Below are 26,529 nucleotides of genomic sequence, written 5' to 3' on the forward strand. Positions count from 1 at the left end.
AACCAGTGGCAGCTGTCCATTGAGCCCTAAAGAGGAGAGTCGTAGGGCCAGGAGGTCTCTGTCTGGGGCTCAGGGTCCCCACAGCAACCACAGAGGCCTGGCTCAGAGAACATGAGCCCAGGGAGCCCTTGGGCCTCTGCAGGCGCCCAGCCTCAGCTGGGGGGGGGGGGGGGGGAATAGGGGGATACAAGCTGTTTCCTCAGCCGGGGCAGAGCTCCCAGCCCAGGTGGGGGCCAGGGCCCTGACAGGCACAGCTGAGCTGGCCCACCCCCTCATCCAGGGGCCCTCAGCTGGGGCCGCACTGCCCTCACCCCATGCAAACAAGCTACCATTGCAAGTTCATATTTTATTCCCAATAAGTTTGGAGCTTTGTTGATTTTTGCATTTTTGTAAAAAAAGAAAGTTTTCACTTAATTCATTGAAAGCCCTTTCGTGCTGAGCACAAGGGGGGCTGGGGCCCGAGCCTTGCAGCGCTCTTGCTCCCACCCCAGACACCCAGCGCCGGCAGCGGTGGCTGCCCTACGCCACTCCGCCCTCCACCCGCTGCATCTGTCTGTACAGAACAATTTTAAAATGGAAGCTAAGACACACTATACATCGGACAGGCACGCACACACATGCACACGGCGTCCGGCCAAAGCGGCAGGACGGCAGCTGCACTCAGAGAGCACCAAGGAATGCATTCGGAGCCCCTCCTGGCGGAGGGGGGGGCAGGGCCTGAGCCCCCTGGTCCTCAGTCCGCAGCCATCAGGGGGGACAGCTGAAGGCAGCAGGGGGTGATGGAGAGGGCAGTGCCAGCCTGGTAGGTGGCCCTGGGGCCAGGGAGGCTGCTCTGGACGGGGGAGGGCTGAGGCAGACCCACTGCCTCAGGAACCTGAGGGGTCCAACTCCCAGGCCTTGACCCTTGAGGGCTTCAAGGGCCTGGGGTTGGGAGCGGGGCTACTTGGGCCTGCCAGCCCCGAACTAAATATGCATTTGGTAAACCCAGGAGCCAGGCTGGCCTGGACCCCAGCACTCCCCTCAGGCCTCACAGCTGGAAGCAGGTCTGCCTGGGCCTCCAAGCCCCTGGCCCTGGCCTAGGAAGGGGGGACGACCAGGGCCTGCCCTGAAGGCCTCTCCTCTCCCCTCGGCCCCTTCTAGCTTCCCACCTCCCCTGCTCAGGCCCCAGGAAAAGTTAAAAATAGTTAGTCCTGCATATAAAAGAGACAACGGGACTCCCTGCCGGAAGGCGGTGGGAGAAGGGGGAGGGGGAGGTGGGAGTGGGCAGGGGAGGACTGCAAAATAGTTCTTCTTTTAAAAAGTGCTTGGTAAGTCTGTTTTAAAGTGTGTGTCTATATCTACACACAGATATACACACAGACACTGTCACACTGTTCGCCCACGCATACCTGCACACGCACGGAGATGTATACATATACATAATCATATACATATACATACATACATACATACATATATATATATACTTTAAAAAGTCCTAGGTGGGAAGATGTGAGCCAGGCCGGGGCCGGGCCTGCAGGGTCACGACTGGAGGGCGTGGGCCCGGCCCGGCTGGCAGACGGGGCACTCGCTGCCCTGGGCGCACAGCTCGCACAGCACGGCATGTTGGCACGGCAGCACCGCGCGGTTCTGCTCCTGACACTTAAGGCATTTCACCGACTGCATGTGGAACACGGCCTGCGGGGACAGGGACACGGTCACCGGCCGGGCCTTGGGCCAGTAAACGGAGGCACAGTGCTCAGGAGGCATGTGTGCAGGCCCTGGCGGACACGTCGGGGTCAGGCCGATCACATCATCTCAAGACTCCAGATTTCCGCTTTGGCTGGGGGCTGAGTGGGGGAGTCGGAGCCAGGGGAGGGCCAGGCTGCTCTGTGGCCTCATCCCGCGGGCTCCCGCGGGCTTTTCCTCGCACTGATCTTGCAGTGACCCTAGGTCCCCAAACGAGGACAATGGCGCCTGGAGAGGGCAGACAGCCCTGAGGGTGCATGGCCTCCTGTGAGTGTCTGCTGTTCTCCAGGACCCCCAGCCTCCCCCATCCCCTGTGCTCCGCAGGATGCAGCCAGGGTGCCCCTGGGGACCTCCCCATTCTGGAACGTCTGCTGGTTCGCGCAGAGCTCAGAGAAGCCATCAGGATGTGACTTAGGTCAGCGCCTGCCCTCAAAAGTGCTGGGGTGGGCGCGGACCCACCTCCTGCTTCCTCCCTCCCCAGTGAGTGGCATTCCCTTCCTAGCTCCCCTCCAGCAGGATGGCATCCCCGGAGCAGTGAGGACCCCCCAGCGTCCAAACACTGGCTGTGGCCTCAGATACCCCCACCCAGTGTTCCCTGACCTCCTAGGCTGACCTTGTCCACTTGCTCTAGGCGGGCCCGCAGCTGCTTTTGGAGGGAGTAGAGGGTGGAGAGCGAGAGGGCCTCCAGGTCGGAGAAGGCGGGCAGGGCCTGCGGGTCGGGCCCTGAGTGTAGCCGCTCTAGCTCCTCCCGCAGCTTCTGCACCTGCACCTCCAACGCGTCCCGCTGCTCCCGGGCCAACTCACACTCGGCGCCCGCCGCACTGGCCCGCTCACCAGCCTCCTCTGCCTCCTTCTTCCAGGCATCACAAGCCTGTGGGCCAAACACGCAGCACCTGGTCACGGTGGCCCCTGCCCCCGTCCCCTGGGAGCGGAGCGCTGGGAGCCTGTATGAGCCACTGTGGCTGCGGGGCCTGCTGGGGAGCTGGGTCAGCTGTCTGGGGAGGGGGCAGGGAGGAAGCTGACACTGCCTGCAGAGAAGGGAGGTTCAGGACCTGTAGGAGACCCTCTGTGGGCAGGGAAGGGGGCTGGGCCCGGAATAGCTGCCCCTGGACAGAGGGCCCATCTCAGAACCTAGAACCTGGACGTGAGCCCTGGAGCCAGGGCTTCTTAGGAGAGCCCAAGTGGTGCTGGGACCAGACCACGTGAACAGCTCAGAGATCCAGGTCTGGGGCACCAGCCACCCAGGCTCCTGCCTGGGGGAAGGAGAACAAAACCAAGTTTCTGCTCTGTCCTCCGGGGACCCCGGCTTCCCACCCCCTGTGCCCTGTGTGAGGGACACAAGCTGGATGCCACCAGGCCTTGGGGAGGGTGGGCGTGGGGGCCCGTACCTGCTTGGCCTGCTTCCAGGATTCCTCCCACTGCTTGATGGTACTGTTCGCTTCCTCGAGCTCCTGCCGAAGCCGGGCCAGCTCGGCAGCCCCGGGTCCTGACAGGAAGGCAGGGGATGTACCCGGGGAGAAGCTTCCAGAGGCAAAGTGCTCCCAGATGCTGCTGTTCATGCCGTTCAGACCTGCCCCAGGGAGGGGAGGAAGTTCAGCGCTCTGGAGGCCCACCCGGCCCTGCCAGGGCTCCCAGGGGCCTCGGTGCCAGGCTCTGCCAGTGCCAGGCCGGGGAGTCTGGTGGGGACCTGTAGGTGCTGCAGAGTTAGACCTACTGTGATGCCAACTGCTACTTATCAGCTGCCACTTAAATTGTGAGTCTCAACATCCTCATCTGCAGGATGGGGTGACGGCCTGGGGAGCGCTGCGCGGAGAGCAGCCTGTGAGGTGCTCATTTGCGGTGGCGACTCAGACTGCACGGAGGGAGCCTTCATGGGCCAGGGTGAGGGCTGGGAGGGGCGTCAGGGGAAAAGACAGGCCAGGCCTCCGATGACAGCAGAGCGGCCGAGCAGGAAGAGCCAGAGCCCGCGGCCACCCCCGCTTTATGGCAGTAAGTGGAGGCCAGGACACAGGCTGCTCGACTCCCATGGCCTCCTTTCCCGTCTGCCAGGCGGCCCACTCACGCTCCTCACCCACTCACGCTCCGCACCCACTCACGCTCCTCGCCCACTCACCTGTCCCCCAGACATTGGCTGACACTGTGTGCCCTGCTCGGGGCCCTCGGGGCAGCCCTAGCCCCCAGAGCAGGACCCACAGCCACCTCTGGCCTCATCCTGCCCCCATTGTTCTAGGGACCCCTTTCTTGCCTCCTTTCCCACTAATCCAGCCAGGATTTTTTGGAACCATATGGATTTAAGACAGTGTCCTCCAAGCAACACCAGTGCACCCGCAACGTGACAGCGTGTCCTGTGTGGAGACCCCGCCATGTGAACTGCCTCAGAGCCCACCTGCCTGCCCAAGGCGGGGACCAGATCACTGCAGCGACACACATCCAGCAGCAGGCGCTGCCCCGCCTCGCCCCACGCTCGGCGCACTGGCTCTCTCGGAGAGCAGCCACTCCTCAGAGGGCCCTCTTTTTAAATTTTTTATTTATTTAATTTTTTCCATCACCATTCATCTCCCCTATACCCTTGCCCCTCCCCACTTCCTCCCCCAGAGGGCCCTCTTGACCTCTAGGTGAGGTTCCTCTCTTACTCTGAATCCCAGCCCAAGTCCTCTGACTCCGCACAACTGCTCTAAGTATGACCTCACGTCTGTCCCCTGCCTCCCCCAGGGCCACGCGCCAGGCGGGCAGGGACAGTGCAGCTCACACTGTACCTATGAAACTGCTCAATGACCGCCTGGGGAAGGAAGGGATGTGTGGCCAGTGTGCAGAGCTGCTGGCCTTCAGAACAGGGGACAAGTCAGACAAATAGGCTGAAGTGTCAACACAGAACAGACACCTTCTAACTGCAGGTGCTCGGGGAGGCAAAGCACAGCGCAGGGCATGTGGTCAGTGAGACCGTAATCACTGCACGGTGCCGGCGGGAAACGGGGGCCCCTGTAAAGGATCTGACTGTCAGCCGCTATGCTGTAGCCCTGAAACCAGTACAAAGTAACATTGAAAGTAAACTAACTGAAAAATCAAACAAACAAACGGAAAGGGTGCTAAGAAATCACTGCGCCGCCCTGACCTCTGCAGTGAGATGAGGGAAGGTCCCAAACCCGGCCAGAGCCCGGGGCCGGGTGCGCAGGTGCCAGCACCCTCCGGGGAGGGGTTTCTGAGCCCGAGGAGCTGTGGGGGGTGGGGAAGTAGCAGCTGCTGATCATGGAGAGGCAGCAGGTTGGTCTCTGCTTGTCACTGGCTTGGCTGTTACCTCGGTGAACGTTCGCGTTCCTACACGTGGCAGGTAGCGGACCCGCAGGTCTGCACGCACCTCCAACCACTATGCCTGGCCCTGCCCTCCAGAACCCCCAGTCCAGCCAAAGGCCTTTGGGCCTGGAGCAGGGTCTCCCTGGTGCCTCTTCCTGCCAGGAAGGCCACGCTGAGCCAGGCCTGAGCCGGTCAGACCTCTCCCTTGGCCTCCTGGGACAGGCGGCTGTGACCGGCTGCTGTGAGCCTGCCTCCGGAGCCCCGGGCGCCTGGGCAGAACCGCCACACTGACATGAGGAGCAGACCAGGCCCTGGCGGCTCTGAGCTGCTTCTCAGTGCGCACTGGCCTGTGCCTCACAGCCACCATATGAGGTGGGTGCTGCCACTATAGCCATTTTACAGCAGGAGAAACGAAGGCCGAGATACTGCGTCACCTGTCCAGGATCACACAGCTAAGGGAGACATGGGACAGGAGCCTGACTCACCTCCCAGCCCAGAGCCCCTCTCTAACCTCCCCTCTGCAGTCTCCAGCCCCGGACAAAGAGGCCAAAGGCACTTTCCAAAAGCCCAGTTCCTTCCCAGGTCTCAGTGAGCCACTTCTTACCCAAAGATCCATGTGATGCTGAGGTCCCCAGAAATGTGTTTTCTGACTGGCTCAGGGGGCCCTGGGGCTGCTGCAGGAAATGTGAAGAGAGGCTGACGGGAGGGGACGGGGATGCTGAGTGGAAGGAGGCGGAGCTGCCCAAGGAGCCCGGGATGTTCACCGGCGCAGAACTCTGCAGCAAGCTGCCGCCTGCAAGAGAGGCCGGGAGGGGCCGGGTGAGGGAGGAAAGCCATGCGGGGCCATGCCAAGTAGGGCACTGCTCCATCCACCCACCCTGGGCCAGACGGACCCCCGGAGCCCTCCCGCCACCCTGCCCACCGCAGCCCAGTACCGATGGTGGTGATGCCCGGGTGGGGCACGGTGCTGCTATCGAAAGTCTTCTCCAGGGCGGCCACCCCAAACTCGTTGAGGTCCAGGTCATCCAGGGCAGACTCTAGGAGCAGAGCGATCAGGGTCTGAACCTCCTAGTCTCCCTGGGCACACAATCCCCAAGCTCCAGGCCTCGCCGCTTGAACCCACCTGCCCTTTACCACCTCATCTCCTGCCCCCGCCTCATCTTCACGCTCCAGTCCCACTGGACCGTCCTCTCTTGAGCCTCTGCCTGGGGCTGGGCTGCTCCTGTCACACGATGCTGTCTGCCTAGCAAGTCCAGCTCCATGGTCTCCTTTCTGAAGCCTTCCTGGACCCCCTGGGGGGGTCGGTTCCTGCCTCCTGATGTTAGGGTTCACACATCTCATCTCTGAGCTATGGAGGGCAGGTTCGTCTCTGGGCCTTCAGTGGCTAAAGCATAGGAGGTGCTCGACAAATGTGCTCTCCCCTCTGCTGACCGGCCCAGGAGGGTGAGCAGTGTCCCTCCTTGATGTCTTCGGGTCTGGAACCCCCGTCTCTACACTAGGGCCTGGCACAAAGTGGTGCCCATCAGTGATGCTGAAGGGGAAGAGCCGTAGCTTCGATGGCCAGGGACCCCGAGGACGCCGTGCAGCCTGTTCACTGCACAAGGAAACCCAGCTGCGAGGGAGTGGGCGCGGCAGGACACCTGTCGTGGAAGGAGGCCACACTCGCCCAGGGAAGAGGCGGCTGTGCTCCAAGAGCTGGCCCTGGCCCTACACCTTGGGTCCATCTCCTCTTTTATTTAAGTATATTTTATTGATTTTTTACAGAGAGGAAGGGAGAGGGATAGAGAGTTAGAAACATCGATGGGAGAGAAACATCCATCAGCCGCCTCCTGCACACCCCCTACTGGGTATGTGCCCGCAACCAAGGCACATGCCGTTGACCGGAATCGAACCCAGGACCCTTCAGTCCGCAGGCCAATGCTCTATCCACTGAGCCAAACCGGTTAGGGCTCATCTCCTCTTTAGCTCAAAGGCCAGAGTGCTTGCCCTCCGACCCCAGTCACATGTCTAAAGCCCAAGTCTCACTCCAGAGACCTCGTGCCTCTGAGTCCAGATCCAGGCCTGGACTTGGCAACAGAAATGGCCTAATTACCTATGACCGACTCTACCGTGTCACTGGTGGGGTAGAAGGGCAGAGCGTTTGCATTCATGCCAGGGATGCTGCTGGTGCCCGCGGGGCTAGGGGGAGTAGCTGCCAGGCTGGAGGTGATACTAGAAGAGATGCTTGAGGTCAGGGGGCTGCCCACGGGGAGGATGCCCAGCATGTCCTGCAACGAGAGAGTAAGGAGAGGCAATGAGATGCCCGCCCAGGAGGCCCCGGCCAGGCGCTGGGTGGGGCAGAAGGAAATGGGGCATCAGCCCTAGTCTGGTTGCCCCCATGCCCAGATGGGGCCCCACCCACTCAACACCAGTTGGAAGGTTGGAGGTTACAGGGCCACTCACCCCTACATTCTTGCATAGGGGAAGGGAGAAGTGAGTCCAGTGCCTGGCAGTGTAGACACTCAATAAGTACTTTTGACTGACTGATGAGTGACTAGGAGGTGAGGGGCTCTAGGGCCTGACCCACCCTGTCTGGATTGGGGCTGGTGCCCCACCTTAATCCTGCCCTCAACTTGGGGGGAAAGCATGCCCCCCGCTCTCTGTAGCCTCCTGGGGCTGTGGGCCTGGCCTGGCCACAGCAGGTGCCAGACGGGGGCTGAGAGTTTGGTACCTGTTTGGGCTGAAGCAGAGGCTGCTCTTGACTCCTGGGCTCTAGGGAGTGGGGTTTTAACTTGGCCTGAGGAAGGTCAGAGAGCAGGAGATGAATGTGGTGCTGTGGAGGCCTCTGAGCCCAGGAGTCCTCCCAAGCATCACCCACCTGCCATGGCTCACTGAGGCTGCAGGGACAGCCACCTGCACTCCCCCTTCATGCGCATGCCCCTGGCTCTCCCTCTCATGCCTACTCCTTCCCTCGCCCAGGAACCAAGGGGCTGTGCCTCTCTTCCCGGCGACTCCTAGCGTCAGAGAAGCCCAGTGAGGGATGGCCCCATCAGGCAGCACAGGGCAGGGGAAAGGCCGGCTGTGGGGTCCCCCCCATTAAAGTTCTGTGACACCGGGTGGGGTGCTCAGCTTCTCTAGCCTCCCCATCTTCATCTGTAAAAAGGGCCGGTCTTCCTCACTCTGCTCAGTCTTGGAGGCTGAGGAGGGGGCTTCCTAGCTGCGGGTCAAGCTGCTCCATGGAGCAGAAGGCTAACCTCACCCGGCTGCTCCTCACCCCTTACCTGGCATTTAAAATTTTTCAGGAACTCGGCTCCCACCTGGTCTTCCCTCTCGAAGCCAGGAGCCTTCTTATAGCTGCCAGGGGCCAGGCCGGACTCCCCAGGGAAGACAATGCCCTCCAGGTTTGGGGGTTTCCTCACGGAGCCCGGGGGGGAGCCGCAGAGGTTAGACGGGCTGCCCAGGCTGCTGTTTCTACAGAGGAGCTGCGGGAAGGAAGGGAGAGGGCTGGTGGGCAAAATGCAGGCCAGGGCACGGCCTGCCCTCCACCGGCCAATGGGCAGCAGCCCACCCAGGAGACCCAGACCTCATGCGGGAACTGTGTGTGTATGGGGGGGGCAGTGACAGAAGGCTTTGTCCCCTCTACCAGCACTACCTGGGCTGACTAATGCAGGCTCTGGGGACACTAAGCCCCACCCACCACCCACTTCTGACAGAGAAAATAACCCTGGGGCAGAAAGGGAAGAAGCCCAGCCCTGGCGTGGCTCAGGGGTTGAGCCTCAACCTCTGAACCAGGAGGTCACGGTTCGATTCCCCGTCAGGGCACAGGCCTGGGGTGTGGGCTCGATCCCCAGTGGGGGGCGTGCAGGAGGCAGCCGATCAATGGTTCTCTCTCATCATTGATGTTTCTATTTCTCTCTCCCTTTCCCTTCCTCTCTGAAATCAATAAAAATATACATTAAAAAAAGGGGGGAGAAGCCCAAGGCCTCCTCCCCAAGCCCAGGCTGAGAGGGGTGAGGGACATGAGAGGCAGGTGCCCACCCATCCCCTGGACAGGCACGTACAGTGCTGAGGTCAGGGGCATGTGGGCTGGAGGGGCTCACGGGCACCGAGTCTCCGGCAGCAGATGGCATGTACAGGACGGGCCCCGGCTGCGTGGGGCTGGACACAGCGGAGGAAGGCTGCAGCTCGTCACTGAGGGGCGGCTCTGCAAGACACGGGGCGGTGTCGGCAGGCTCTGGGCCAGACAGCACCTGGGTCTCCTTCCCAGGGCCCTGCATCCCTGCACCTAAAGGGAAGGCATCCACCTTATCTCTACCAATATCGTGTGCAAGTTGTATTAACGGCGAGTCTTTGCAATGAAGACAAGACCACAGTCTCCATTTTATAGATAAGGAAACTGAGGCTCAGGGAGGCAAGGTAAGACGACCAAGGTGACAGAACTAGGGAACCTAAGAGCGGGGACTTGCGCCCCGACTGTAGGACTCTAGAGCCTGAGCCACGAATCGGACCTAAGGGAGCAGCGTGGCATTTTGAGGGACAGCCCTGCTCTCAGCAGGGAGGGCTCAGCAGGGCAGAGAGCCACGCTCAGCTAGTGATGTCTGCCACGCACGTGGCACGGGGTGACTGCTGGGACCTGCCTGGAGGGTGTCACCCTGCCTGAGCCTGCGCAGGAGGAGGAGGGGCATGGGGCGAGGACACTGCCTCAGGACAAAGGGAGCAGCTTACGTTCTACGTGGGCGAAGGCGCAGAAAGGTCCACGGGGACAGCTGCCCGCCTGCTGCATGTCGTTGCACTTGGTGGACTTATAGATCTGCAGGGACAGCGCAGGCAGGCGGTCAGGCTTGGCAGACGCAGGCGGGTGCCCCTGGCATGGCGGTTAGACGGCCATCTCCTTCTCCTTCCCGTTCCGCTTCCCCAGGTGTCTCCCTGCCAGCTTCCTACTCAAACTCCTGAAGCAGACACTGCCATCCCATGCCGAGGGCATCCTCCCTCCTGGGATCAAACCAGCCCTGACCCACCCTCACAGGGCTCTTCCCTTGCTGCTCACCACTCAGGGTCTTGGCCAGGGCTGGTTTGTGCCCCTGAATGTGCCCCTGGGCACTGAGAGAGCCAAGATCGCAGGTAGCACCTGCTTGCCCAGGGCACCCTGGGTTGGGACCTATGCTGGGCCTGACTTCCCACCCTGCTGCCTGTGGCCCATAAGGTGGTCTGTCTGTGTCTCTGTCTCAGGGTGTGCTGGGCTCCACGGAACCAGGGGAAGGGACAGCATGTGCCTCGACATACCTACACAAGACCTCGCACATTGATATGGCTCCAGGCCAGGCCATGGGCCAGGGGCCGGGGAGCTATGCCTGGGAGGCTGCTGGTACGCAGACTCACAGGCTCTGGTCTGGAACACAACTGTCCAGGGCTTTATTTTTTACCTGGATTGTAAGCACCACTCATGGTGCAAAACCCATCATGGCCAGGGCGCTGTGCTCTCTCTGCCAGGCCTGGGAGGAACAGCCTGGGAGCAGAGGGCTGCTTGGTGAGCGGGGCTCAGAACAAGGGAAGTCGCTGAATGAAGGGGCAGGGCCCCTTTAGGCACTGCTGGTCGGGGAGCCTGTGGCTCTATTCCCTCTTCCAGGATGGAGTCACGGTGGGCTCTGCCTTGCTTCCCCAGGAGGCTGTGTGAGGCCACCCGCCCGGAGAGGCCCGGCCCCGCCCCAGGCCCACCTCCGGGTGGAACTGCTGCTCCGTGCGGGTGTGGCAGTACTGGCAGGCGTCTCCATTCTCGCACTTGCCTGGGTCTCCCCACTCATCCCCGTGTTTCACATTTGGACATGGAGACGACCTGGTCCAGTGAGAGGGTGGGGCACATGGATGCCAGAGGGAGAGATCAGGATGTGAGGGATGCCAACTAGATCCCTGCCCCAGACCCGGAAACGGGCCCTGCTGCTCTGCCCAGCTCTGCCCGTCACCCAGCTCCTCCCACTGAGCACTATGGGGCCCAAGGACAGCCACGCCGCAGCCACCACACTTTCTCCATCATGGCTCAGCCCTACAGACACCCCTCTGGATTAGAGCTGAAGGGGCCTCAGAGGGTCAGACCCCAGGTCCTCCTTTCATGCTGGGAGGACCCGGAGGGCTCCCGTCCTGCTATCCTGACCAGCCCCTTGTCCCTGGGCCTCCCCGAATCCGGGAGCACAGTGGAAGCCGCCCTGCTGGACCCCATCCCTGCCACCCTCCCTCCCTGGCGGCCCTGCCTGGGAAAGGACCTGTATTTGTGCTTCCGGGGGCTCCGCCGCCGGTCCTTGCTGTTGTGGTAGTAGGGGCAGGCATAACCCTGGCGGCACAGCCGCGGCGGCTTCTTGCACGGCTCCGTCTTATAGTTCCCCAGCACGTACGCGGTCTCTGCACGGGCCAGAGGCGGGGGTCAGGCGGGGGGCGGGGGAAGGGAAAGGGAAAGGAGAAGCCACTGGAAGGGTCTAGGAGCTGAGGCTCCTGAGAGAGGTAGGAGCAGGGCTGCCTTTTCAAGGGCCAAAGTGGAGACTGAGATAAGCCAGGCCAGACGTCAGGAGGATGCTGTCCTCACTGGACATAACGCTCACAGGGTAATAGGGCACCCGTGGGCGGTTCAAGAACACATGTACTTATACACGTGCACAAGTACGCATGTGTGAAAGCCCCAGAGAAATGTGGGGTGCACCTGGGATGATGGGAAACTCCCCAGAAGTGCCCCTGGGGCTGTTGGCTGGATGTAAGGGGGTGAGGGGTACGCCCTCCCTGCGGCGGTGGTGGTGAGCCGATCCTTTGGGCAGGAGCAGGGTGCGGACAGGCCTGGTGTCTGTGGCCGTTACCTTGCCACCGCGGCTCTTCACTGAGGATCTTCTCTATCATGGCGTGGCTTGCAGCCCCAGCGGACTGACCCTCGATGCTGCCCTCCACGGGGGCCTGGCCATTCTGCAAGGCCTCCATGGCCTGGAGCTCCCTGGGAGGGGAGAAGAGGGGGAGGGCATGAGGGGGAGGCACCGGAGTGCCAGTCCTGCGATCCACCTGTGGTACTCACCGTGCCAGCAGCCAGGCCCCCACCCCAGCCCACAGCCATCACCCCAGCGTGGCGTCCAGCCCACCTGATGTCGTAGACGGGGGAGCGGAGGTCATGGGGCCCGTGGGCGAAAGCGCAGTGCAGGCCGTTTTTGGTGCAGTTGCCTTTGGAGTCCGTCTCGTGGATGCAGATTCCAGTTTTGTAGTAACGCAGGTGGTACCTGCGCTCAGTGTCCCCTGTGGTCCGGTGCAGGAACGGGCATCTGAAACATGGAAAAGGGGGGGGTCGCTCAGCTGTGGCCCCTGCAGCTGAATGAAGGTGGTCTGTCCATGTATCCATCTCAGGATGTGCTGGGCTCTGAGCGGCCGAGCACTGATGGTGAGAGCCACCTCGGTTCTGATGTGGCCCTTGGGCTTAGCAGGAGAAAGGCCCATGTAGGGTTTCCCGCAAGTGGGAAAAGGAGAGGGGCCTCCCCCAGGTCCAGGCCACAGGAAGCTGGGCCAGGCTGCAACAGTGCCCCCCAAAGCAGCTGGCTGCTCAGACTCTGCCTGGCCTAGGACCTCTGGAGGCGGGGGGGCACTTCTGAGGGCAGGTCGAGACACTCACTCGTCGCCCTCCGGGCAGAGGCCCGTGGCCTCGTCGTACTTGGTGCAGTAGACGTCGGGGCTATAGTTGAACGTGCCGTCCCGACGGCGGATGGACCGGCGGCGGCGCTGGTTCACGAAGTGCCAGTGGAAGCAGGTGTAGGGCCGATGCTGCGTGCATTTGTGTTGCACAAAGAGCGGGCACTGCTCCGTGCGGAACTCCTTCAGGTACCTGCAGGGACAGCCCCATGGGGTGGGCCGGGGCGGAGAATGAAGCCTCTGGTCGCCCAGCAAGAAGCTGGCCACATGTCCCCCGAGGGCCCTGCTCTGGGTGCTAGTGTCATGGGGACACCGGAAGAGCCCAGAGCAAAGGCGGGACCTCGGCCTGTGGATCTCTCCCGATGCCCAGGTCCTAAGCCAGCCTGAAGGGTGGGCACCAGGGACCTCAGGGCCCTCGGCAGTCAGCTGTCTGCCATCATTACCAGTGAAGGCTCCCTGGTTTCCCATCAAAGGCTGCAAACCAGAGGTGAGGAGCCTCCCGCAGACTCCCTGTGGGGTTCTCTGCTGCCCAGATGTGCCTGCCAATTGCTGGAGGCCTCCCCGTCCCAGGAGCAGCCTGGGGCTCCAGGCTGATGGCCAGGGAGGCTGCTGTTGGGAGCTGAGAGCCCAGGTCACAAGGCATCCTCTCAATTACTGACTCAGTCCTACTGTCCTGTCTACCTACCTCGTCCCAGAGGCATTTCCCAGCACCGCCCAGGGGAGTGTTCGGGCAGGAGTTCGCGTTAGCAGCATCTGAAGAAAACCTCCCTCTCAGCCTTGCCTGTGGCCGACCGCTCATCTCCCAAACGTGTACCTGCAGCAGCTGGGTATTTACATCCTGACTGTCCTGGGCCCCTGGGGCCCCTGTCCTGTCTGGCCTTCTGGCTTCCTCCCAACCTTCACCTCTCTCCTTCGCTCTGCAGGTAACAGCCAAGACATCCCCAAAGCCCCTGGCCCATGCGCCACCCGGTGAAGGGCCCCAGGTCCCCCTCCCCCTTACAAAGCATCCGTCCAGCCATCTGTCCACTCTGCGGGGCCAGGTGGAGGCTTTCCTAGACTTGCCACCCCTCCCCCAAGGCAGGTGGTGCAGCCTGTACTCATTCCCTCAGGCCCGAACAAAGCAGCTACAAATACTCCATAGAGAGCACTGGATGACAGGGAGGAAGATGCTTCTAGAAGGGGCAGAAGCGAGTGTGGAAGGAGCCACACCTGACCTGAAGCAACAGTCCAGGCTTAGAGCAGCACCTGGAGCTGGAGGACATGGGACATTTGCTGGATGACTATAACAAGAAATAAAAGTGTCTCAGAAAGGGCCAAGTCCACAGAACACCAGTGGCAGTTTCATGCTGCCGCCCGCGGCAGGGCACTGACCCTGAAGCCAGGCCTCCTCCCTGTGGGCAGCGCAGGAAGCCTGGGCCCCAGCAGACAGCAGGCGGTCCTGCTACCAGCCCCTCAGGAGGGGAGGCCCCAAGGACCATCTAGGCAGCATAGAGCCCACTTTCAATCAACTCTGATGAGATGAAGGAAACATCTAGCCTTCTGCTTACATCACGAATGGAACTTACCATCCACCACCTAGGAACCAAAATCTCCCTTCCCCCACCCTCTCCACCTTGTGCCAATGGGCAATGCAGTGCCTACAAGGCAAGGAGAAAACCACGTGGAAATTGCTCTTGTATTTTCATGGATTGAAGTGAAACAGAAATGATCGGTGGAAATGCACACTGTCCTGTTGAGCTCCGACCCATCTTTCCATTTTAAAGGTGTGAACGCACAGGATTGAAGAAACTAAATAGGCTGAGACTCACTGTTCAGTTCAACCAGCTCTCAGGAAACTCACGAGGTCCAGGGGTCTAACCAAGGAGGGAAGACTCACCCCCCACCCCCTCCATCTTCCAAGATCTGGGGAGAGCACAGGGCCATAGGACTAAATTCTTCACTTCCATCTCCCGGGAACACAGCCGCGCACTCAGGGGAAATGACTATAGCTTCAAATTGAGAGGCCTACTGTGGCCATGAGGAGTCGGAAACCACTCAGGCCGAGGAGGTAGATCTGCCAGGGAAAGCCACGGCTCTGGCCAGCAGAGGGCTCCACAGAGCCTGGAGGACACAGCGGCTGGTCATGGCTTCACTTGGCTGAGGAGCAGTGCCTTCATGCTTGCCTCATTGGGGGCTGGCTTTAAAGCAAAACCAGCTTTCACTCCTTCCCAAAAACATCACATTAACTATCCCAATAGTGGTTCACTTGTACATGTAAAGGATTATTATGGAAGTAACATGCCCACTTAAAGGGCAAAATCACCCTTCATCCCACCACTAATAATACTAGCCTTTTGGTAAATTTCCTCCCAGTATTTTTATATAGATAGCATCATAACGTATCATCGTGCTAAATTGTTTTACAAAACTATTAATACTTTTCTCTCAAAACTTATAAAATCAAATCCAGCTTTTTAAAAAACCAAGTAATATGTTCAACATTATTGGAGTATCTTTATTTTCTGAAATTCTAAATAAACAGCAAAATTCAGGCTACTTGAAATCTAAAAGTAATCACTTGCCCCCCTAAACCAACAGTGATGACACAGAAGGGATTAACAGTAAGTCAGTACATTATAGCACTTAAATCAAGTGCTCAGCCACCATCTTGACTCCCATCTAAACTTCAAATCCCATTCCAACCGTCTCACTGAAGAGATTCATCCTGTGTGTCCCTCTCTGGGGAGGGTGCGGGGAGAACGGGAACACACGGAATCAGCAGGAAGGCATCAGAGGTGCCGGCAGCAACACTGTGTACGTGGAGGCAACAGGGGCCGAGCCGCTGATGCTGGAATCTGAGAATCCAGCTCCTGCTGCTTCTGGAACATGCTTTCCTGGCCTCACTGCTGCCAGGACCTGCTCCCCACCCAACAAAGTCAACTCTAGGGCAGGGTCAGCAAACTTTTTCTGTGAAGGACCAGATAGTTAAGTATTTTATATTTTAGACTCAGAGGGTCAAGACATCAAATTGAGGATGTTAAGTAGGTACTTATATAACAAGAGAGAAAACAAATTTCCACAAATTGTTTATTGATGATATTAAATAGAGTAATTGGCTACAATGTTTCTGTAATACAGGTCTACTAATAAGAATGGACTTGGGCCGAGACCGGTTTGGCTCAGTGGATGGAGCGTCAGCTTGCGGACTGAAGGGTCCCGGGTTTGATTCCGGCCAGGGGCATGTACCTGGGTTGCGGGCACATCCCCAGTAGGAGATGTGCAGGAGGCAGCTGATCGGTGTTTCTCTCTCATCGATGTTTCTGACTCTCTGTCTCTCTCCCTTACTCTCTGTGGAAAATCAATAAAATTTATTAAAAAAAAAAAAAAGAATGGACTTGGGAGGGATCATACGTGCCAGGTTGAGGTTCCTTTCATCAAAATTATAAATATTCATCTGTTAAGGCTAATTCTGTAATAACATCTTACATATTTCATTTTGAAGGCTTGGTGTAAACTGCTTAAGTGCACAGGTAAATGGATTCTGAAATATGGAAATTTCCTTTGTATTCACATCAACATGCAAGATCCCTGCTAGAACTATAATTTGTGTTTGGAAATCACATCTGTGGTAAATTTGTGTACAAATGGAGATCTCACCTGTGGTGCAACTTTTGACAGTTCAGTGTATTAGGCAGCTTGACAAAGTACATGTCAAACATTAGTTGTCCAAGTGACTTTACTGCAATACAAAGTTTGCATATAAGTGATGATTTATTTGCCTTGTGATTTTGGAGTGAATTCACTAAAAACATTATGAAGTCTGCAGCAAAAGCTAATTTCCAAAGCCATTCATTGTTCAATAATAGTTGAAAATGATTCTTCTCATTCAGAAAAATTTCAATATCAGCCCTGAACTAAAAAAATTACAAGAAAACTTTACCATTGCTAAGCCATCAAATTGTTGTGTAGTAAGGCATGTCAGAATATTCAGCTTCTATTTCTGACAAAAATTCAAGGAACTGACTGATGATGGTTAAATCCACAAGCAGGAGTGAAGTTCAGTACTGATCTTAATGGCTTATTAACACCATAGTCAAACATTTTCTGCAGATTATCTGCTAGTGAACAATATAGTAACTGTACGCTTTAAACACCATACATTTTCCTAAACTTCGTAAATTTATGTTGTGGAATCCTCATAACAACCTCAAGCGACACTTATCTATAATCTACTATTGTCCATATTCATCTAAACCCTACTGGCTCCTGTCTCTCCCCCATACATATTCCTAGAGAAATGTAGTCACAGAGTTCATACTTAATGGCTCAGCAAAGATGCTTCATTTTTAAGTTTGAGAAGAATACTTTAAACTTCAAGGGGAATTAGAGCAGATTAGTAGATTAAGAATACTAAATTACACAATTGTGTGTGTGGAATATATATATTATATATAAATATACATACATCTTAAATATCTTAAAATTTGTTGAAAATCTTTTCTCTGTTTTAAAGAGCTTTAGGTAAATTGCTACTAGTTGTAAATTCATTTTTGTAAGGACATACATTGTTTTGACATCAAACATAACCCAGAAACGATATAATTTTGTAACAATAACCATACCAGTGGAAGTTGCCAAAAAATTACTTTTAAAAAACGAGGCCAAATAAAGCTAAAATTGGTGCTTGGCAAATATTTGGACAATTTTGATAAAGTGCTATAGAGCTATAGAGATTTGGCTTCCAAATCTTCTGAAGTGATCCTGGTTTAACATTCTCTGGCAGAAAAAGAAAGCAAATGAAATACGCGTCTGGTGAATTTCTCAGTGTGTCTGCACCTTTAAGGCAGGCTTTGATCCTGTAACTGGCTTTCAGCCAAAGAGCAGCTGTGGTTAAGGCCAGAACGAGCCTCTGTAACAACGACACGACCCTAACACAGAGACAGGTACAGACACGGGAACCCACAGGTGCTATGGGCACTTACGGGAGCAAATGCTTTAGGGCTGGGGAGCCACTCGCTGGAAAATGACTTCACCCGCTCCTCACGGAGGAAGTCCTGGCCCCGAGACACACATGACTCCTATGTGTCCCTGGGTCCTTCTTTCTATTGCTGTTCCCTTGCCCTAAGGATCCTAGAACTGGTAAAACCGTGGAAAGCTCCTGTAAGCAGCGCTGACGCCCTGGCCTGGAGAGGGGGGGGTCCTGAAAACCCGGTCCATTGCCCCCTGTTAGGGAGCACCTTGACTTGATTCAGGTTTCCCACCACAGACGCCTGAAAAGCCTGCGAGCTGACAAACAGTTTAGTATCACATTTAAACTACATTGATGTGTTATTTTGTAGTGTTTTCTGTGCAACACAGTCTTTGGCCCTGGGAGAGCGGATCCGTTTACAGCACAAATCCCTGGTGTGAGATACAGGCAGCGGGATGGAGGCTAGGCGGAAAATGGGGACTGAGGTGAAGATGGATGTGGAGAGAGGCGTGTGCTCTGAAGACAACCCTGGCCCACCGTGCCCTGTGACCTGAAGACCCACTCTAGTGTGCGTGTGGCCAAAGAGAGCGTTTGCTTATGGCTGCCGAGGGAGACAGCGCGCCAGTGAAAGCACTGACGTGGGCCTCGTCCCGTCACTGGCCAGTACAGTCCTTACATGGTGCCGAGCGCCAAGCACTGTTCCAAGCTCTCTACGTACATTAACTCACTTAATCCTTCCAGTAACTTCATGGGACAGGTACTACTGATGTCCTCCGGACACTGACACTCTAAGAGGGAAGTCACGTGTCCAATGTCCCACAGCTAAGTGGCAGAGCTGGGCTTCAAACCAGACAGCCTGGCCTTGGAGTCAGTACTGTTATTTTATTTTGTTTTTTAATGTTTTTATTGATTTTAAAGATAGAGGGAGGGAGAGAGAAACACTGATGAGAGAAACATCGATTGGCTACATCCTACACCCTCCTCCTGGGGACTGAGCCCACAACCCAGGTATGGGCCCTGATTGGGGATCGAACTGTGGACCTCTCGGTGCATGGACAACACTCAACCAAATGAGCCGCACCAGCCAGGGCTTAACCACGTTTTTCTTAACTGAGCTACAGGGAGAACAAGAGTAGCAGCAAATAAGCATAACTGACTCTGGAAACTTCGTTCAGAACATGTCAGGGAGGTCTGACAGCCATAATTACAATACCATGAAATAAGTCACCAAAAATAAACACAGAAATGTTCATTTTAACACACTCCACTGATTATTTAATATTCACTTTATGTACTCATTATAAAGGACTCTCAGTTCAAAAGTAAAAATTAAGTGTGTGGGGGTTTTTTTTAATAAGAAAATACAAATACAGGTTTCTAATTTATATTATGTTTGGGTAGATTTGATTTAGACAAATCTTAAGGTGACAGGCTAAATAAATGCCTAGCACCTCTTAGCAATAAAAATGATATCAGAAAGATATAGCAATGCTCTTACCAAAATTAATAAAAGCTTAGATACTCTAAAACTATGGGGGTAGTTTTGTCAATAGGCCAAAATGTCATAGGGAGTTGGGAACACAAGCCTTCCCCCTCCTTGTTAGAAGTCATTCTGATAGAACTCATGGTGGCGATATGGTGTTGCAAGTACTAATAGGAAACAAACACATCAACTTAAGAATACAAAAAGCAAACTGTGATATAAAGAATAAGGAAAGGGAGGAAACATTTCAATAAGCTCAGATATGACATGATGATACTATCACAGGCCTTAGTATCTTCTTTAAATCTTAAATAAATTGCGCCACCAACAGAAAAAGTCACCTCACAGAGAATGCTATGAGATTTTTAAGTTGCTAGACTCCTTTCCATCTTCTCCTCCTCATCAGCTCTCAATACTGCTGTCAAATTCTACACACTGGCAAAGAAAAAAGGAGTGAAAGTTGAGGGATTTTATAGAGAAATAATTAAAAATCTGTTGTGATTATTTGAACTAAAATATTATAGCCCCCAATATCACTTTTTTTTTTTTTACTGATATCATTTTAAATGCCTAAAACACATGGCCTGTCCTTAAATGCCCATGTGAACATTAAACCAATCATCACAATACCTGAAGACTAGACTCTATTACATTCTAGCAGAACAGCCACCTTCTCTTCTATCTCCCACCCACTCTAGGAAATAACACAATTCATTTTACAAAGACACTGGGGAAATACGCTTGTTTCTTATAATGGCTGTCAGTTCAGAGGCAATTATGACAAATTTTTTTACAGTGAGGAAGTCAATACAGGGCCAATTCAGACAATTTAAAGTACAACTACCAACAACCAGGAGTCTCAAACTTGACTATTCACTTTTCATCTCAAAAGCATCTCCAAAGACTTACAACACGAGTGCACTCACGAGAAGGGATACACCAGGACTAAGGCACTGAGAAGGGGGAAAGGGCCCAAGGAGCTTTTCGCCAACTGCAGGCTTTGCCACACTGAATGCTGTGGCCAGGCCTGAGGGGCCATGTGCTCTAAGGCCTCTCTACTAGTAGGGACTCACCTGCATTGATTTTTTTTTTTTTTTTTAAACTCTTTCTTAGCCGAAACCGGTTTGGCTCAGTGGATAGAGCGTCGGCCTGCGGACTGAAAGGTCCCAGGTTCGATTCCGGTCAAGGGCATGTGCCTGGGTTGCGGGCACATCCCCAGTAGGGAGTGTGCAGGAGGCAGCTGATCGATGTTTCTCTCTCATCAATGTTTCTAACTATCTCTCTCCCTTCCTCTCTGTAAAAAATCAATAAAATATATTTAAAAAAAAATAAAAACCCGTTCTTAAAAATATTGAGATGTAATTTACACAACATAAAAATCACCATTTTATAGTGCACGTTATTGTGCTTTTTAGTATATTTACCATGTTGTGCAACCTTCACCAATTCCAGAACATTTCCATCATCCCATAAATATCCCCTATATCTATTGCAATATGCACTGATTTTACCCAAAGTTTCTCTACACATATCTGTTGCCCAAGCAAGTATTTAAGATGTTTGGTTGAGTGAATCTATGGAGTATCTATAGTAAGAAAACAATAAAGCTACATTGCCCATAAGGTTACTAAACCCGAACTCTTGGCAACTTGAACTTTTTACCAATTAAGAACAGCAGAGAAAATGACATTCAACATCCATCTTCACATAACACATTAGTGTTCCCTAAATTCATCCAAGATGTTAAAAGAAGGGAAGACAATCTACAACGATTAACATAGCTGTCCACTGTTGCAATTTCAAGATATAGAAGATGCATACGTGGGGAAATCTCCTTTAATATCAAGTATAGCTAGATTAAAACAACAACAAACAAAAAAACTTAATAATTAAGCAAATATTGTCCCGTTTGGGAAAATAATCTCTAAACCAGGCCACTAGTTAAAGTAACATAACTAGAAGGGCAACCTTCCTTCTATCACTCTTCTGACCTAGTCTCTCCTAATGAGAAAAGTAACTCTGGCCAAGTCTAGCAGGAAAGCCTGCAGATGCGGTGCCCTGGCTGCAGGGCTCTCATGACCTAAGTGAGCTCATGGCTTCTAAGACACACAGGAAGGAGACCTCACCTTCAGGCAGCGGGCTGTTGAAAGCGGGAGGAAATAGGTCCACGAGGGTGTCTTGTTTTTGTGCACTTATCTGGGGTGCTATTTCCAGAGAAGGAGTTCCTCTACAGAGTGTGCCCAAGTGGATTTCTCTAAGTTGCTCTCAGAGTTGTCCAGCTGCCCTCACCAATAAGTCACAGTCTTTGTAGGTTGATAGAAACCACCAGTCAAAGCAGATGCATATGGATTGTGGGGAAGCCTTCTTTAGTATCTAACATAGTTGCCCATTGTTGCTGGATTAAAACAAAAAAACTTAACCATTAAGCAAATCTTCACTTTAATCATTAATTTAGATTATAGCAAATATCAACTAGGTACTAAGCTTGAGTCTACCACTAGCATGGACACTTAACACTTATTAATAGGGATTTTGTGGGTTTGGTTGAAGGCTGCAATGAACTCTCAATTTTAGTTCTATAAGAAGTTAATTCTACTTGATAAGTAAACAAGATCCAGAAATATTTATTGTTAATTTAACTCATTCTTGCTGAGGTTGCTAAGCAACACTTCCAGTGACTCCTGCTGTGCAACAAGTTATACTCTAGTAATATTCTTTACAATTTTATTGTAATTTGCAATAATAATTTAAATACATGTTCATTTCCTGGATTTTCTAAAACACAATCAGATGCAATCAAGTGAAGTTCACGACATTTATATAATGTACAAACTAACAAACTTGCCTAAAATAGTTCCCCATGGAAGCACTGCTACCTTACCCTTGTTTAAAGATGCCCGGGGAACAGTCCTAAATTAAAATGACACTTGGCTAAATGAAGCTATAAAGCATTCATCCTCTGTCTACCTGTAAGAAATACCCCAGTGGCCAGAAAACTCCAAGAAGCCTTCCCGGAACTACAATTTCATTTCCCTTTAACACGGGGCATTAATAAATTTGAGAATCAACTGCAGGTGAAAGAATCCAAAAATGACTTAGTGTATTTAAGACTCTTATAGGGTCAAAACAACGATATAATTGTTATACAGTAAAAAGCCCAAAGTTAGCTAAATTTGCAGATATATTTTGGAATGTAATTGCTCCAAAATTTCCCATTCTTAAATTTGTTTCATAAAACTTTTCTAATATAAATAATGATCTTGTTCTGAATAAGCCTGGATGAAATGTAATCTTTGTGAAATAAAAAGACAAATGACCTAGCAAGAGATCCCATGGCTCTTGTGTTGGAAGAGCACTAACATGCACATCATCATTTGCCTTGGAGCTGTTCAACAGAGGAAATCCTGACATAACCATTTGCTAAAAGGGTCAGATTCCTCAGCTCTAACACAAGTGCCTGCTGAAAGGGTTATTTCAAAGTTTCCCTTAAATCAAGATTATTCAAGAGATTAAAAAATACCAACACAATAATTTTTCAAACTATGTTATGAATAATTCTCTTGGTTTAGAAAAAGGAGGGCTTGAACTTTAGTTGTGGGACAAGAATAAAGGGAAACATACAGGAAGGCATTAGGATGAGTGGGACTCAGTTTTAATGTAAATTTCTCCCAGATTACTGCAAAGAGTATTGCATGTCACATCACATCAAAGAATACAGTTATAAAAAATACACATAATTAATGTACAATAAAATTTTGACAGGTAAAAAAACGTAAAAAAAAAAAAAAAAAAGGTCTATAGCTATCTGTTGACGGGATCCATACATTAGCTAAGGTCATATTCAGATTGAAACAAATTCTGGAAATTCATGCTGCAAGGGACAATGAAAAAATTTCTGGGCAGCTCAAAATTTTACAGCAAACACGGAAATCAAAATAAAATGTTCCTGTATCCTAACCCTAACCCCCCAAAACAACAAATGCGCTCATCTTAAAAAGATAATAACCAGAGCCAACAAGTGTACTGGTGTCATCTGTGCCCTCGTGCTCCCTGCTCCTCAAACCTGGGAAGACAAGAGAAGGAAGTTTTCCCAATCATCACAGCGTCTGGATGCCCACAGATCTATGAAGGAAGACAGCTGACTTCTAGCTCTGATTTTTGGACATATAAACACACACACACACACACACATGAACAGGTTACAGAAAATGGATGGAAACAGCTACAATCTCCACCCACCCAACCAAACTTACTGTGGCTTTACCCGCCACCTCCAGCGCCAAGCCTACTCAGTCTGCGCTCACCCCCACCAAGGAAGGGAAAGGGAGATTTTCAACAAATGAGGACACAGACTCGGACATGAACATTTCCCTACACCGGGCTATTGGCTTGGTCCACCTGTCACCTCCACAACCACCGCAAAGCCCGCTCCATGGCAACACCACACCCAAAGAGGCTGCCGAAACCAGACTCACTCAAAAGGTTACGGGCATTCTCCCGGGAAACGTGATCTGGGCAACCAGAGTATAAAGTTCCAACTTTATGCGAGGTTTGCCCATGTGCACCCCAAGACCATCCTGTTGCCTGACCGCAACATCCCCCCGATCAGCACTCTCGGAGGTAAGGCCCCGTCACCGCAACAAGGAGGCGGAGGAAGGACCAGCGAGGCCACAGCGCGTGGGAAAGTGAGCGTTAGCACGAGTCCACCTCCCGGCCTCTCCCAGGACGTTTCACGCCATCTCAGCGACGGCGGAGGACCTCACACAGCGGCCAGGCGGGTGCCCCCCAGCCCCAGAACTGCTCCCGATCGGTTTTACTTGTGGCCAGAGCTCCTCGAGTTCTTTCAGCTCCAACTGACGCTTCCTGCTCTGGGCTCCGCAGCGGCTCTGAAGGGCTGTGCGGGCCCCCAGTTGCAAACCTGCAGCGAGCCCCGAGGTGCATCCACTTGGGGACCCTCCTACACGCGCACATGCGCACATCGGCGCAGGAGCCCCGGGGCGAGGCACCCCAAGGCCATCAGGGAAAGTGGAAACCAGCATTTTGCTTACTAGGAGGGGCCCCTTCTGTCTCCCAGAGCACCTAGCACTAGGTAGTTACTTGCTCAACGTGCCTTCCGAAGCCATAGGAAGACGACAGGGGCCTACAGGGCCTGCACTTGGACACCAGCAGGCGCCCGGGAAGCGGCCTCCCGTCTGGCTGGGCTCGGGCAGTGTCCGCACGTGGGGCTTCCCCTCTGATGCCACATTTCGGTTGGGCCTGAGAACAGACTCGGACCCCATCATTCTCAGGGTGCCTGTGAGGTCAACTGTGTACGTGGGAAACATACGGGCCTTGGGGACACAAAACGCCTGGGCTTGGTGCTAACTCGTCATTCACAGGTGGCTCCAGGGCCGGGCCCTGAGGATCTCGTCCTGGTCGTGTCTTGGACGTCTTATCGCCCCGCAAGCGCCTGGTGCTGTGGTTTGCGGTCTGAGGAGCAGTTAGGCCTCGAAGGCCCGGCCTCAGATGTGTGCACTCCGCACCCCGAGCTCCCGCCTTCCCCACTCGGCGGCGGCGACCAGTTTCCCGCCCCACGGCCCGACCAGAGGTTGGTGGCAGTTGAAGGCAGTTGGGACCGGCCCAAGCAGGTTGGAACCGGTCTGAGCCGGGCCGGAGGAGGAAGGGGGGAGGGAGAGGCCGCCTCGCGCTCTCCCTGCGCGCGTGACTCACGCTGGCCGCTGACGTCAGGCGTGCGCGCGCGGCGGGGGGGGGGGGGCTCTACGTACGTGTAGTGCTGCGGTTTCTCGGGCTGTGCCTGCAGCACCTGAGCGGTAGCGGCCGGGGGCGCCGAGGAAGCTGCGGAGCCGCCGGGCCCGGGGCCCTTCGACATGGTCCTGTCTTCCTGCCTCTTCGCCGCTCCCCTTTTATTATTCAGTCTGCGCGGTCCGCGCCGAGGACTCAGTGCGCCTGCGCCGCGCCACGAGAACGTGAAGACCCCCCGCATGGCGGCAAGGGTTGCTGGGAGTTGTGGTCCTCGGTTCAGCTGGAATTTTACCGTCGGCCGAGGGGTGCTGCCAAAGGAACGGACCACAATACCCAGGGATCCTTGCAGACGGTGTCCCGGATGCGGAGGGCCCGCGGCTGCTTTTGGGAATTGCAGTCCGGCCGTGTTTCTCCCTAACGCGGTTCCAGTTTCGTAGGGGTACTTTTCCTTGAAACTGGAGCCCCTGCTGTACATGGGGCCCAGAGCTAGGGAGGCCCTGGTGACTTCTGTGAATCAGTTCCAAGTGTAATTTTACTGCCAACAGTGCAGTAATTACCTCGGCTCCAGGCTTGGTATACCTTGGGCTCGGTTCAGAGGCCGGCCCCTCGCAGAGCTTAAGAAGCTTGTGTCCTCCGTTTGTGCTGCAGGCGCCTGGGCTGCGCCAACGTCATTCCTGCTGCAGATCTGGGGACTAGGCACGCAGGAAAGTCTGCCTGCTGGACGTCAGCTTGAGAAAGCTTTGCTGAAGGGGAGCTACCCGGCACGATACCCTACTCCCATGTCTTTGCTGGGGCCCCGAAACTCCACGATTTGGTTCTCTTCTCGACACCTGGCCTGACCAACTTGTTTCCAGTACATTAGGGGCCAAGGACGAATTTAATCTCCGTCTAGAATAGTCTCAGGTGCACCGGCAAGTTGCAGGAGTGTTGAGAAGCATTCGTGTCCAGAGGAAGGGCCTGGGTTTGAGTAGGAGGTGCCCTTTATAACCCACTCGAGTTTGCTGCTCTGAAGTCAGCTATTATACTTGGGGAAATGTGTCTCCCCTCTGCTTCCCGCCAGTGGGGCTACGTTTTTCACTTTGTAAAAGAAGCCAGTTCCCCCCAGACCTAGGCATTTGATTCTGTGAGCTTTACAAAGTTCTTCATAGATATTTTAACTCTTTTGTTAACTAATGGTCATCTCATTAAAGGAACACATTCGGAATAACCTTAGGAGTGAGGGAGCGTGGGGTGAATGGAATATTGTTTTAAAAAAAATGACACCTACTTGCCCATTGTTGCTTAGTGGTTGAGCATTGACCTATGAATCGGCGTCAGGGGTTTGATGCCGGGTCAAGGCACATGCCTGGGTTGCTGGCTCCATCTCCAGTGGGGGCGCTGCAGGAGGCAGCCAATCAGTGATTCTCATCACTGATGCTTCTATCTCTCTTCTCTCTGAAATCAATAAAAATACTAGTATATATTTTAAAAAGAATGACACTCATTTTTACCTAGTTTTCCGTAACCTCATATCAGAAGCTAAATTGTCAGCCAACAATGTTAAGAAACTAATGTTTCTTTTTTTAAATTGACTGCTAGAGAGGAAGGGAGAAAGAGAGAGAGAAACATCAATTTGTTTTTCCACTTATTTATGCATTCATTGGTTGTTGCTTCTATGTGCCCTGACCAGGGAACGAAGGTACAACCTTTGCATATGGGGAGGGCGCTC

At 53.8% G+C, this 26,529-nt stretch overlaps 1 protein-coding gene across 3 annotated transcripts; it reads right to left on the reverse strand.

Annotated features, from left to right (window-relative positions):
- Nucleotides 1–331: 331 nt before the first annotated feature.
- On the reverse strand, nucleotides 332–25,229 carry UNK (unk zinc finger). Of its 3 annotated transcripts, XM_036340384.1 has the most exons (16): nucleotides 24,845–25,227; nucleotides 12,632–12,841; nucleotides 12,111–12,287; nucleotides 11,838–11,968; nucleotides 11,256–11,391; nucleotides 10,714–10,831; nucleotides 9,724–9,808; nucleotides 9,060–9,202; nucleotides 8,280–8,480; nucleotides 7,730–7,795; nucleotides 7,112–7,286; nucleotides 5,955–6,056; nucleotides 5,624–5,812; nucleotides 3,117–3,298; nucleotides 2,342–2,599; nucleotides 332–1,677 (listed from the first exon to the last, which is right to left on the reverse strand). In XM_036340384.1, the coding sequence occupies exons 1-16, from the start codon at nucleotides 25,060–25,062 to the stop codon at nucleotides 1,522–1,524; spliced, it is 2,547 nt and encodes an 848-aa protein (XP_036196277.1). In that variant the 5' UTR covers nucleotides 25,063–25,227; the 3' UTR covers nucleotides 332–1,521. The 3 variants fall into 3 exon arrangements, with proteins under 3 accessions (XP_036196277.1, XP_036196279.1, XP_036196278.1); XM_036340386.1 differs by lacking the exon at nucleotides 2,342–2,599 and having other exon boundaries at nucleotides 24,845–25,229; XM_036340385.1 differs by lacking the exon at nucleotides 7,730–7,795 and having other exon boundaries at nucleotides 24,845–25,228.
- Nucleotides 25,230–26,529: the final 1,300 nt, after the last annotated feature.

The sequence above is a fragment of the Myotis myotis genome, unplaced genomic scaffold (genome assembly GCF_014108235.1).
Source record: "Myotis myotis isolate mMyoMyo1 unplaced genomic scaffold, mMyoMyo1.p scaffold_m19_p_17, whole genome shotgun sequence".
In the NCBI taxonomy this organism is placed as follows: domain Eukaryota; kingdom Metazoa; phylum Chordata; class Mammalia; order Chiroptera; family Vespertilionidae; genus Myotis; species Myotis myotis.

Coding starts and splice junctions, on each gene's coding strand:
- UNK (XM_036340384.1), bottom strand. CDS start 25,062: ATGCGGGGGGTCTTCACGTTCTCGTGGCGCGGCGCAGGCGCACTGAGT. Junction 12,842..24,844: donor GAGAAACCGCAGCACTACAC/GTACGTAGAGCC, acceptor CTGTCCCTGCAG/GTACCTGAAGGAGTTCCGCA. Junction 12,288..12,631: donor CTCTGCCCGGAGGGCGACGA/GTGAGTGTCTCG, acceptor TCCATGTTTCAG/ATGCCCGTTCCTGCACCGGA.